The sequence below is a fragment of the Parathielavia appendiculata genome, assembly GCF_033297405.1.
Source record: "Parathielavia appendiculata strain CBS 731.68 unplaced genomic scaffold N657scaffold_2, whole genome shotgun sequence".
Classification (NCBI taxonomy): Eukaryota; Fungi; Ascomycota; class Sordariomycetes; order Sordariales; family Chaetomiaceae; genus Parathielavia; species Parathielavia appendiculata.
The window spans coordinates 1-10916 of NW_026944221.1; the positions used below are offsets into that span (position 1 = coordinate 1).

Below are 10916 nucleotides of genomic sequence, written 5' to 3' on the forward strand. Positions count from 1 at the left end.
AAGTGAGCTCTAAAGCTCGAATTGGCTCAATGCGCTGGCGAGGCTCAAGGAGTAACTGCGGAGCCCCCTTGGGTACTAGATGCCAGTGCGAATGGAAGTGGTCGAGAAGAAGAGGCTCGCCTTGACGAGCATCTAAGTGTTGGAAAGTCGTGGCACTGGAACTTCGGACGCTCAGCTGCAAGTGCCCTGCTGTTGGATGCATGGCTGCCCAACGGAGCGTCAGGCAACGTGAGGGGTAACCCGGGCGCTGGGCAACGAGGTCAGGGCGATTCCCCCTTCGCTGGAGACGTGAGAGAAGAACAACCTTCAATCAAGAACATCTGGGATGCTCCGAGTATCTCAAACCCACTGTTGTAAGCTCCCATCATTTGTGTGATCACCGTGGAATCGTGGCTGTTGGTCTTCCAACACTAAGACGTGTAAGCATGGGAGCCCATAGACTCGAGAGAAAGTGCCTGTACAAGTAGAAGATGGAGGGGGGTCCCTCCTTGCGAGTAACTTGCGTTGCTCCCAAGGCGTTTGGTATATTTTTTCTCGGTAGGCGAGTTGATGATCGAGTGCCAAGACTTGTAGAACTCCTTCCCCTTCTCAGCCTCCGAGAACACGAATTCGTCTTTCGAGTTGTTGTTCTTCTCTGACGCTCCAGCAAGCTATCAGGAGGGTTGCGTGATCGATCGCATGCATAGATAACTGTCGTAGTACCATTCTTCTCCTTTGTTGACCTTTGAGTGGTAAAAGCATAGCCTCTTGGCTTAGCCCACGAGTTGATTGACTCGCATAAGGCCTCACGCGACTCGAAGTAGGATTCGGGAGGGAGGCAGTCGTCTGGGAAGGCGGCCATGGCGATAGTGTCTGCGGTCGCGTCCGCGCTTCGCATGGGTGTTGCGCGCGTGGGGTGGTGGCGCGTTAGATGCATTTTTGGGTGCTTAGATAATCGTTGTGTTTATCTAAGCGACACGGACCCGTCAGTCTAGTGGGAGCCCCACTACAGTGGGTCTTGCGCTCACCCACTCTTGGTTCGTGCGCAGCCCCACCTTGCCCCAGGATTTTCCACGGCTGCGCACAGCCCACAGAGTTCTGGTTCCTTGTGCGATCTTAGCAATACTACCAGATTACCTAGTATTGCCTGTCACCACCCGTGAGACGGTGAACCTGGCAATGATCAGAACTGTGGCTGGGTCGCCTGTCATTTACGGAAAGTACATAATTGTAGGATCCAACCAGAGCTATTACATACGATCATACCTGGTAGAAAACTCGGGATCCCGTTCGATCTCCCCTTGATAAGCTACCAAGGGCCAGATTAGTAGTTGGGTCGGTGACGACCAGCGAATTCCTGGTGTTGTATGTGATTTTTTCGTCTAAAGTCCTGACTATCCTAGTGATTCCATTTTAACACTATCCCCATGATAGCGGAGAGCGCACCAAGGTGTTTGTTTGCACATCCGGTTGTTGGAGGGTTGTATGAGTGGTCTCATGAAAATGGAGGGTTTGGGAGTAGTATTCTTGATTCCTTGCACTCCCAATCAACTGTGGCCGCCCTCACTCAATGAGTCCGTTGCTTTACTGGCTCACCGGGCCACCTTTGGAACCCACGGCGAGTAACCAAGCAGGAGTTCTCAGTAGCACTGTTTAAATCTTACTTTGACGGTTCTGAGCAACAAGTATGCGTTCCAGCCCTCGGCGCAGCTCGTGATTCATGCCCTTAGCACTTGGCCTCGCAGTGTCGCGGTCCACAAAGACCTGGACGAACTCGCCCACGGATCTGACGGCATCCTGGCCTTTCTCGAAGAGAGCTATCTCGTAGGTGACGCTCGAATTGCCAATGCGATTGACGCGAAGAGCAAGCTCTGCACAGGCGGGGAACGAGATGGAGGCAAAATAGTCGTTGTGGGAGTGAACAACCATGCCGTACTGTGGTGAAGTTGGGGGATGGAGACCGCAGTGCTCGATTAGATACGTGTTGATGACGGAGTCGTAGAGGAAATTGTAAATGGAGTTGTTCATATGGTCGTACATGTCGTTGTCGGTCCTGACCTAGCTCATTAGGTTTCCAACTCTGCTATTGACCTTGTTTCACCCGACTTACCATCGGGTCCGGTACTCGAGAATGTAGGGGTAATCCGCCCTTGTCCGGCGTTTGAGATGGTTGAGGTCCGCCATTTGCCCGGCTTCAGCAAGGCGCCGATGGGTGCTGGAAAAAATCAGATGAATTTAGCAAGCTAGCCCTCTAATGAACATGACTTGAGTGGCATTGGGAGGTGAAACTCGAAAAGCGAACGTCGTCCCTCTTGCATGCCACGTATTGGGGGTTGAGCGTGACACCAGATGGCCCTCGGGAAGCCGAGGCTCGGCTGTCATCGGTCAGGTGTGCCCAGCCTGGCAACCGGACACAGCCAACAATTTATTGCCCGGATTCACCGCCCAATTTTTGCGCTAGAGCATGATCGCCAGACAGAATCCGAAATGAGCTCGGCAGTACTGCGTACCACACTCTATCCTAGACCTGCAGTCTGGCAATTCGCGAACACGACGGATTAGCTTGTTGGTCTTCGCTGACGCTGGCTGCACACAGTTCAATCTTAGCGCTTGTGGCGTCGTGCCGCGCGATGGCGGTATCCGTTAGCCGTCTCACTGCGTCGGCCACGTCGCGAAATCACACGGCAGATGGTCTAGCCCCCTCGGACACTCAACCTCCCCTCCCGCTACCAGCACCCTCGGAGCCTTGGCCGCGACCGTATTATTTCGAGGACGGGTTGCGCCGCGTCTCGCCTTACTTCTACACATACAACACGTGGTGCAAAGAACGATGGCGAGGCCGGAAGCTGGTCGATGTTTTCGAAAGCGAGTTCCGCGATAGACCTCTCGAGTACTATCGCGCCGCCATGGAGTCTGGCCAGGTCGCCGTCAATGGCAAAACAGTCGGTCCAAATCACATCTTGAAAAACGGCGACCTTGTATCTCATACCACGCATCGCCACGAGCCGCCCGTCACGGCCGAACCCATCGGCATCATCCACGAAGACGATGACATGGTCGTCATCAATAAGCCCTCGGGCGTGCCCGTTCATCCGGCTGGGCGATACAACTACAACTCGGTCGTCGAAATTATGAAAGCAGAGAGGGGTCCAGCCTTTTCCCCGCGGCCTTGCAACAGGCTCGACAGGCTCACGAGCGGTATCATGTTCATCGCGAAGCATGCCAAGGCTGCCGAACAGTTGGGCGCCCAGATCTTCCAGCGAAGCGTCCGCAAGGAGTACATCGCCCGCGTCATTGGCAGGTTCCCTGACGGAGAGGTCGTGTGCGATCAGCCGATTCTCCAAATCTCCCCCAAACTCGGCCTGAACAGGGTGCGGGCCAATGGCAAGCCCGCTAGGACCGTCTTCAAGCGCCTGGCTTATTACCCCCCCCCTTCCGGCTCGAGCTCGAACGCGGGTCGGAGTGCCGATGAGCTGACCGGCCAAGCGGAGGCTGCGGAGCGGGGCGGAACATCATCCTCTCAACCCGCCGGTAACCGCAAGACAGACGAGGGATACTCCATCGTCCGGTGCCTGCCTGTGACGGGCAGAACTCATCAGTTGAGGGTTCACCTACAGTTCCTGGGCCATCCGATCCAAAATGATCCCATCTATGCCAACCAAAAGGTATGGGGCTTCGATCTTGGCTGCAACGACGCCGAGGCCAAGCAGAACACTGACGAAGACATCATCACTCGCCTCTCCCGGATGGGCAAGGACCAAGTCGCGGATGCGGTGGCATACTACGACGAGATGGTGGATGACTACTACAAGAAGAAGGCGGAAAAGATGTCGGGCGAAGTCTGTGCCGTCTGCAGCACCCCGTTGTATACCGACCCGGGAGATCAGGAGCTCTCTCTCTGGCTTCACAGTCTGCAGTACGAGGATGCCGAGGGTGCCTGGAGCTACGTCAGCCCTTTGCCGCGCTGGGCCCTGCCGCCAGAGGGGACTAGCGGTCCCACGCAGGTTGGCAGTATGGAGGATCTGGTGGGCGCAGCTGGAGTCGCCGGCAGTATCGAGTAAGGTTCGGACGGGTCAAGCTGGCCCGTTCCCCGCTGTCGCTATCGGTGGGTAATGCTCAAGCTCGTGCTGCGTCGTCATGCTCGATGGGTGGGACACAAAGAACTGAGGATCAGCTCGGCATCTACACAGGCTTCCCGCCCGCGTTGAGAGACGTGCTCACCAATTCGTAGGTCATGTTTATTCCCCTGTCAGTGTCAATCTCATCAGCTTTGTTTCTCAGCTTTGTCGCCCAACTCCATGGGGTTTCTTTACGCTTCGGTTTCCGGTGCGACAGCGATGTCAGATCACCTGGTGGCTCCTTGATTGCTAACCTTCCCATTCCACGTTGCAGCCCCTCTGCTACGCGCTTTGTGGCCCTGCCCACCTTCCTTCGGCGTCTGCTCGGAAGATGGCTATTGTGCCTCGGTCGAACCGTACGAGTCGGCTGGAAGATTGGGCCACCCGCCTGCGAATATCTTTGCCCCTGCTTACGAAGATGACATTCGGGCATCCTGGAGCATGGGGTAGTAACCCGTCATTCCTGCTTTTCTCTGTCTCGATGTCGCCAAACTGTAATACGAAATTCTCTTCGGCAGACTCGGGAAGAGACAACTTGCAATGGAAACGACCTTCAACGCCATCTCAAAGCATCCATCAATTGGTGTTGCATTTTCAGGATGGGAAGTGAGCGCCCGCGGGATACAGAGAGATGGGACAACGTGTTAGAAGAACACATGCGTCAGGAGCATGCCTGGTTTCGAATATCGGAAGAGGTATGCACAATTAGACCCTGGTTTGTTTGTTAGCGCGGATGTTGTGAAGGAAACAAAGACAAACTGTGGTATTCGCCGTCTTCTCTTCCTCTTCATTTTATTTTTTCTTCCTTTTTCTTTTTCTTATTTTTCTGGACCTTTCATACTTCTTTCTATTACTCACTTTTCCTCCTGTATATTCCCTTCCGTTTTTAGTTTTCTGACTTTTCTTCCCTTCTTTTATTTACCCTTCCGTTTTCTCACTGGGCCGCCATGTGCCACGCTAACAAACAAACCAGGGTCGGATTGTATGCTCAATGCCGGCACAGGCTATTGTGGAACGAGCAGTGAACCAGGAATCTCAACACTTCAGCTGAAGACCCATTGAGTATCTGCTCCATGGTTCTTACATCCAACCGGGCCGGCCAATTTCAGCCAATCCATCAGTTGGTTGGCTCTTTTCTTCACTGTCTTTAGTTCCCTTCGATTCCGCCCAATTCGTTGTCCCATTTTTAGCCGTGTTCGAGCTTTACCGAGTCCCTTCTTCGTTGCTATCGGACATTTCCGGGGTCTTCGCACTCACTTGACGGTGGCGGGGCCGGGATCCCCTCCCCGCACCGTGGCGGAGGCGTTGCCCATCTGGAGAAGTGCTGTTTCAAAACTGGAGACGCTTCTTCAAACTGGAGACGTTTCCCAGAATGCTGTCTCCATGGCAGAACTTCGGTGTGTGGGATACCACACGTCTTGGATCACGCAATGCTCAAGATACCTACTGCTAGACCTCACCGGTTGAGGGGAAGAATAGAGGGCACCCCGTAACCCACAGCTAGGCTGCCTCTCGATAGAGTGATCGACATGCTTGGATTAGAGTCGATGTGCCGGAAACATCAACACCAGCACGCCGTCGAAGGGTGCCGTTCCGGCTTGCCAGTGGATAATGGGGCATTCAGCGCGCAACTGCTAGCCAGGGCGGGGCTCTCCATGAGGCCGGATCTGCTCGGCGATATGGATCTCCCACTGGCGTCTTTTTTCTGCTCCTTGGCAACGGGGTCCCACACGATCTACGCACTAACGCAGCATGTCATCGCAACTGCCGCCCAATCCGAGCATGACATCCAGCAATGATTGATGTCCGACCGAGTATGGGGAGTGAAGACATAACAAAGGGAGCGGCGCAGCAGGGAGAGTCAAGATGTTCGACTGTATCCGACAAGGCAATCATCGCTTCGCGGTGTTCCTCCCCTCCACTTGACTCGCCTCGCGCCTTGGCTTAGACTGTGATCGATCGCCTTCCGGCATTCCGGGTGTGGCCTGCCCAGAAGCGCGGTCGGCATCGCTTGTCTGGGATGCACCCTGAAGACGATGTGTGGAGGCCGCAACGGCCACCAGCCTTCTGCTCCTTCAAGATTCTGCGTGCTCCACCTTTGGGGCCAGCCCTTAGCTGACGTCCCGGTTGGGTGTGTGCTGAGGGTTTATTAGGTGGGTGAGCAGAGGGCGTTCCCGGAATGGTCCGTCGCCTCTCGCGAGGTGAATACCGGGCTTCGTCATTATATCTATACCATCAATCTGGAAGCCCTCCCTAGCACGTGGTGTCTCAATAGTCAACCCAACCGCTTCATTCTCGCCGTGCGTTTAAACTGCTGTACGCGCTTGCCTACGTCTGTCAGCACGTAAGCGCTTCGAGGCCTCCACTACACGAGAGAGCCCCTGTGGCTCCTGCAACAGAGCAACACCGCAAGTCAGTTCCGAACATGTCACCGCAACCTGCGCATGTAGAGTCGCATAAGCTCTCCAAGGGGAAAGGGAAAGGTGAGTCGGCCGCACCTTGGCACCGGTACTGTCGTGACCGGCGCCCCCTAAGATCCAGCCAGTTTCTAATTGTGATGTCACCCGTGGTCAGGCGCGAGGCGTGTTAGCAACCTGTCGGAGGAGCAACGGAACAAGAAACGGGAGAATGACCGGATAGCGCAGCAAAATATCCGGCGGCGCAACAAGGAGCTGATCGAGAAGCTGCAGCACGAGGTGGAGTGCCTCAGAAACCTGGAGCGGGTCGATATGGTGAATCAGTTGGTGCGGCGGAACCACGAACTGGAGGACAGGGTGCGGTTCTTGGAGAAGGCGCTCTCCCAACGCACAGGGCGATCTTTCCCTCCCTCTTGTATGTCCTTTCGGCCCTGCCCTGCTTGCTTGCGAAGATGGCTCCGCCGTTGCTTACTCAGGTGCCCGCCGCCGTACAGGTTACGATGCGAATGAGCTGCCCCGGTGTAGGCACGCGGGTGACTACAACGTACCGCAAAGCTTTGGGTCACCGTATCTCGCAGGAGCAGCGAACCCGTACGACCACTGGCCGAGCAGCGTGGTGCCGGTCCCGTCCGCCGTTGTCGTGAAGTCGGTGGAGTCCAGCCCAGGCGCTTCCGGGCCCGGGGAGGATTACACGCATACGCCAGCCTACGTGCATACGAGCGTGCCTCTGGCAGAGGGGCCAGCAGCTATGGCGAGCACTAGCTCAGCGCCCAGTCTGGGCTCGGTCAAGGCAGAGTATCGAGACGCTGACGCAGGTATGGGTTCTCTCTCTCTCTCTCTCCCTTCTTGCGCTGGATAGCGCGGCATGCTGAACATGGCGCCGCATTTATCAGGGTCATCGTCAAACAATAGCTATCCCAGCCACAGTGTGCAGCAATCCTCGCCGGCGTATCTACAGGAATCGCCCTGGCCGGTTTACCCGGCAAGCAATTACTACTCGCAGGCCACAGCCATTTGATCATGTGACAGCGAACAACGAGGGGATTCAAGGGCAATAGGGGCCGAGATGCTTTGACGGTTTCAGAGTCCTATGCAGTGTGGGCTGTCTTTGGCGTCCATTCGGCAGGGGAGAGGGGTTAGGAAATGGCTCGACTTGCGGTTGGCCAAGATGGTCGGGCGAGTGTCTCGATGTGTTGGCGACACAGCTGGTCCTGCGGTCGGAATACATTTTGGGTTGGCGTCCAGGTTATCTTTAGATGGATAGCGTTGGCATTCTCCGGATGTTCGGGGTCATTGGACTATTACCTGCGGCGTTACTTGGTCCTTCGTTCAGGGTTAGGCAACGTTGTGCCGCCTAAGGTTTCGCGTCGTGGGATGAGATGCGGGAGCATTCAGGGACGAATGGAATACGATGGGCGATTCAGTGTCTTTCTGCTAGCGAGAGGTGGAAGGGAAAACTGGGTTTGGTCGCTATGTCTTACAACCGAAACACCTTGCATACGTTTACACTGATGTCGCCGGGCAAATCCACCCAGCAAAATTTGGGGAGGGCATTCAAATTCTTTAGCCAAGACCATGTCAAGGTGCTCTTCGAGGGTCTCTGCAGATTGCGTCGTAGCATGGCTTCTTCTCAATCTTACTGATCTGGTGTATCACTTGCTTGCAAAGGTAATACCAACACCGTGATGCCACAGAGGGCAGCCAGTCAAGAACACGAGATGGCCCGGCATGGCCTGGGCGTCGATCACAAAGAATGCCGAGACCAGGGAGGCGCAGCGGCAGCTTACAATTCTCATTTTGGAGTGGGTTGCTGGTCTCTTAGCTCCGCGACCAATCACCACGCTGCCTGGCTGGATGACCTACCACAGTCCCATTGTCTCGAGGCCGAGGATCAGAAGGATGACCAGGAGCTTGTCCGACTTCTTGCAAATATCCTGCAGTGAGGGGTTCGTCGGGAACTCCCTCTAGCTGTTTTACATTGCATTGTGTTGATGCATCAAGTGTGGTAGATGCCGCCCGACGTCTTTTCAAGCTTTCTCGGCTACAAATAGCGTTACAACCATGCAACAGCAATCAGTACTTATACCCGGTTACGTATAACAGCCGATGTCGAACCAGACCAGGAGGCACACAATGAAGAAGCAGCACTTGTTGTAGGAATTAGGAGAGGAAAATCCACACGTCCTAGTTGCTTTTCCATCATGTGCAACCGGCCTATGATTTAAAAGGGCTGGCTCTTTAGTTACGCGTTGGGCTGCTCGTTACTGTGTCACAGGAGGTCGTACACACCTTGGTCACTATCACATTGAAATAGACGACAAACCGGCCGGCAGAGCGTGTGCTTCACTCCATCGTCACAGGCGGGTTTTCGAAAATATCCATAGATGACAAACGAGATAATGACGGCGGCAACATTATCAGCCCCGGGACGGCAGCTCCGTTGTGTCGCCTTGGCTGCGGCGCTCACCAGTTCCCGTGCGCATTTCGCCCCTCGCGCTCCGGCTTGCTGTGGGGTGGAAAAGATGCGGCGAGGCGCTCGACATCCCGTGGCAAGGACAGAGGTCCCTTGTGTGCCATCATCCAGGACCCTACTGCTCGCCGCATCGGCCTTCCTTTAGAGACCGCATCAACGCCCCGTGTGGCCACACCGTAGTTGGCTGTCTCGAATTCCCCGACGGCCGCTGGGCGGGCTGTGGGTTTGTGTCGAATGGTGTCGTGCATGTGAGTGGGCGCGCTTGTGAAGGCGCTTAGGTCGATCACGGCCAAGCGGTAACGCATGCACCGTTGAGACATCGCTACCGGAATGAACTCCACAAGGGCGCCCGAGGGGTCTGCCCCATATTCTCTTCGAATCCACCGTGTCGAAACGGTCCATGGCGGATGACGTACCTGGTCGCCAGTGTGCGGCAAGCGCGAGACCGACAGCTTGAGGGCAGCCACGCGGTTCTTGGAACCCTGGTTGACGAGGCCTAAGCAAACCGAGCCCGCCTTCGGGGGCGTCAATGCCGTAGTGCTTTTTAGGACGGATAATGTGCACCCGAATTTTCAGTATTATATGACTAGCAGATGAGGGTGCTCTTTGTGATTTGTAATGCAGAGTCACGTTGCTCTTGGGGCGCTGAACCTGGGGTTGTGTTGACAAGTGGAGGTTGCACAATCTCCAAACACAACACAAAGTCAGAGTATTCTGATTCTTGCTCATAATCTGATGCTAGAAAAGCCCTAGTACATACGACCATACCTGGTAGCAAACTCGGGATCCCGTCCGCTCTCCCCTAGATAACCTACCAAGGGCCGGATCAGTAGTTGGGTCGGTGACGACCAGCGAATCCCCGGTGTTGTATGTGATTTTCTTGTTCCTTTTTATCCATGTCACACTCAGGGTGTGTAGTTTCTTCTAATAACAACATAAAACGGATCGGCCTATCTTGGGAGGTGTGCTGTCGGATCTGGCAGGAAGTTATCTCGGTCTCTCTCCTGTTTCCTCAATATCGACTTCTTCAAGCGCTTTTCCATGCTACCCCGAATTTCGTCTCCGCCCTGCTCTCCTGGCGGCTATCTTGACGTATGGTTGTGCCTCGAGGAGCTGTGTCTTGAGAAATCTGTGGCTATTCTCGCGACATTCCCCGCTGACTTAGAACGCAGACTTCGGCCTCGCGTTCGGAGATGGGATTGGAGTTAGGGCGAAACCGGTGCTCATGGCTTTCAGACTCCTGGCGAGCGAAGACACAGGGTTGGATCTTGACGCACCGCCTGTTCCTGGTCCTTCAATGCGCGATGCCGTTCTGAAGTCGAACCCGCCCCAGCGTACTACGGACCGTGCATGGAATTGGGCAGAGCGTGAGCAGTTTGATTAGGACCGCAGGACCCATCGTGTGCTGCTCCTCCTAAGGGCTGGCGCTCAGCCTCTTTGGGCACCCAGTGGGGTTGCGGCATGCAATGCTCTGGCGAGCTCTGTGTGAAGGCTACGGTCATGGGATACGGCTGGAAGGCGTCAAGGAAGAAGAGGGCTCAGTGTGCAACCCGATAGCGAATGGGTCTGTCCGTCCCTTCACTGCGAGCCGGCCGGCGCCGAATCCTGCGTCCCCCATTTCTGTGCTTTGGATACCTACCTTATACGGTAAGGAGAACGATGCTAGAAAGTCAATACAAGTACAGACAATCTATCCTTCGGTACAGACCTGACGATGGCATCCTCTGTATCCGTTCCCGGTACCACCCGGCGGATGGGCGAGGAAGGCCATCCCGTGTCTCTGAGACAATTCGAGGGCACGGCGCTCATCACAAGGGTATCTCATGGTGCAGGAGTCTAACCCGCGGTGTTGGACTTTCGGGAAGGTGAAAGAGATTGGTGGAGGACAGGAAACGAGGGGGTGGGGGGTGGAGTTATAGGACTTCGTGC

At 55.2% G+C, this 10916-nt stretch overlaps 5 protein-coding genes across 5 annotated transcripts; 4 read left to right on the forward strand and 1 right to left on the reverse strand.

Annotated features, from left to right (window-relative positions):
* Positions 1-1235: 1235 nt before the first annotated feature.
* Positions 1236-2238, reverse strand: N657DRAFT_640517 (Thioesterase/thiol ester dehydrase-isomerase). Its single transcript, XM_062791979.1, has 2 exons — positions 2090-2238; positions 1236-2032 (listed from the first exon to the last, which is right to left on the reverse strand). The coding sequence occupies exons 1-2, from the start codon at positions 2161-2163 to the stop codon at positions 1633-1635; spliced, it is 474 nt and encodes a 157-aa protein (XP_062650429.1). The 5' UTR covers positions 2164-2238; the 3' UTR covers positions 1236-1632.
* Positions 2239-2609: 371 nt separating this feature from the next.
* On the forward strand, positions 2610-4040 carry N657DRAFT_677415 (pseudouridine synthase; the record flags this gene model as incomplete). The annotated part of the gene is made up of 1 exon (XM_062795987.1): positions 2610-4040. The coding sequence occupies one exon, from the start codon at positions 2610-2612 to the stop codon at positions 4038-4040; it is 1431 nt and encodes a 476-aa protein (XP_062650430.1).
* A 608-nt stretch (positions 4041-4648) lies between these two features.
* Positions 4649-5393, forward strand: N657DRAFT_170669 (uncharacterized protein). Its single transcript, XM_062786073.1, has one exon. It carries the CDS (start codon positions 4767-4769, stop codon positions 5157-5159), a length of 393 nt encoding a protein of 130 aa, XP_062650431.1. The 5' UTR covers positions 4649-4766; the 3' UTR covers positions 5160-5393.
* A 1129-nt stretch (positions 5394-6522) lies between these two features.
* On the forward strand, positions 6523-7532 carry N657DRAFT_630648 (uncharacterized protein; the record flags this gene model as incomplete). The annotated part of the gene is made up of 4 exons (XM_062790990.1): positions 6523-6580; positions 6672-6929; positions 7009-7329; positions 7408-7532. The coding sequence occupies 4 exons, from the start codon at positions 6523-6525 to the stop codon at positions 7530-7532; spliced, it is 762 nt and encodes a 253-aa protein (XP_062650432.1).
* Positions 7533-9903: 2371 nt separating this feature from the next.
* On the forward strand, positions 9904-10645 carry N657DRAFT_640521 (uncharacterized protein). Its single transcript, XM_062791980.1, has one exon. It carries the CDS (start codon positions 10213-10215, stop codon positions 10369-10371), a length of 159 nt encoding a protein of 52 aa, XP_062650433.1. The 5' UTR covers positions 9904-10212; the 3' UTR covers positions 10372-10645.
* Positions 10646-10916: the final 271 nt, after the last annotated feature.